General features: G+C 56.5%; 1 protein-coding gene across 1 annotated transcript in view; it reads left to right on the plus strand.

Annotated features, from left to right (window-relative positions):
* Positions 1 to 793: 793 nt before the first annotated feature.
* CLNS1A (chloride channel, nucleotide-sensitive, 1A) overlaps positions 794 to 911 on the plus strand; it is a gene marked incomplete at its 3' end in the record, with an annotated part of 6962 nt that continues 6844 nt past the window's right edge. Inside the window, exon 1 of the mRNA XM_010188017.1 lies at positions 794 to 911. This exon is cut by the window's right edge and continues 49 nt beyond it. Coding sequence (XP_010186319.1) covers positions 794 to 911 — 118 coding nt within the window.

The following is a 911-nucleotide window of genomic DNA, read 5'->3' on the forward strand; positions in this document are numbered from 1 at the left end:
CTCACCCTGTACTCGTGTAATCCCCATTTCTCACTGCAGTAGCATGTGTCATAAGAGAAACTTGCTGCCGAAATGGTGTAAATGCAGGGGAAAAAGCAGGGCCAGTGCTCACGAGGGGATGGCAGCCTTCCCATCACTGCAATCCTCTGTACCATGACTGCCTTGATGGAGGCTCACCAGGTATACACCATGGTAGCATCCAGCTCCTTATCCCAGGTTCATCACTGCTGAAGGAAATGAATTGGATTTTAAGCAATTCAGGTACTTGTGACTTTCTTTTTCTTCACTATATGTACCTATCAGGCACTGGGTGGTGGCCATCCACCTACAATTCCCTTTCCAGCATCTAATAATGGTCACTGAAAAACTGCCGTTTCTTTTTTGTCACCTGTCCCACAGAGGTTTACAGGTCAAAATACAAACGCTGCTCATCAGCTGTCATGGGGCAGTACTGTCAGTGGTCACCTCAGTGCTCCTCTGTGCTTCTCTTTTCCAGATAACGACAATTTTACCCCAGAACTGCCAAAGACAGGTACTCCCAGAACACAGACCGCATCACTCGGGAGAGTGGCCGCGACTCTCCCTCAGGAACATGGACGTTTTGGGGTGAAACACCGCACCCACCCCTGAGGGTCGGCGACGGCCCTCCCCCAAGGCGCTAACCGCCCCACCACGGCGGCGGCACCGCCACGCGACACCCGCCCGCACCATCGAGACACGGCCTAGAGAGGCCCGGCTGTTGCGGCGCTTCCGCTTCCGGTGGCCGCGGAGGAGCAGGAAGAGGAGGAAGGAGATGGTGGAGGAAGGAGGCGGCGGTGGCGCCATGAGTTTCCTCAAGCGGTTCCCGCCGCCGGCCGAGGGCATTCGCCACCAGCAGCCTGACACGGGGACGGAGCTCGACGGGGCGCCAC

Source organism: Mesitornis unicolor, unplaced genomic scaffold, assembly GCF_000695765.1.
Source record: "Mesitornis unicolor isolate BGI_N332 unplaced genomic scaffold, ASM69576v1 scaffold41177, whole genome shotgun sequence".
Classification (NCBI taxonomy): Eukaryota; Metazoa; Chordata; class Aves; order Mesitornithiformes; family Mesitornithidae; genus Mesitornis; species Mesitornis unicolor.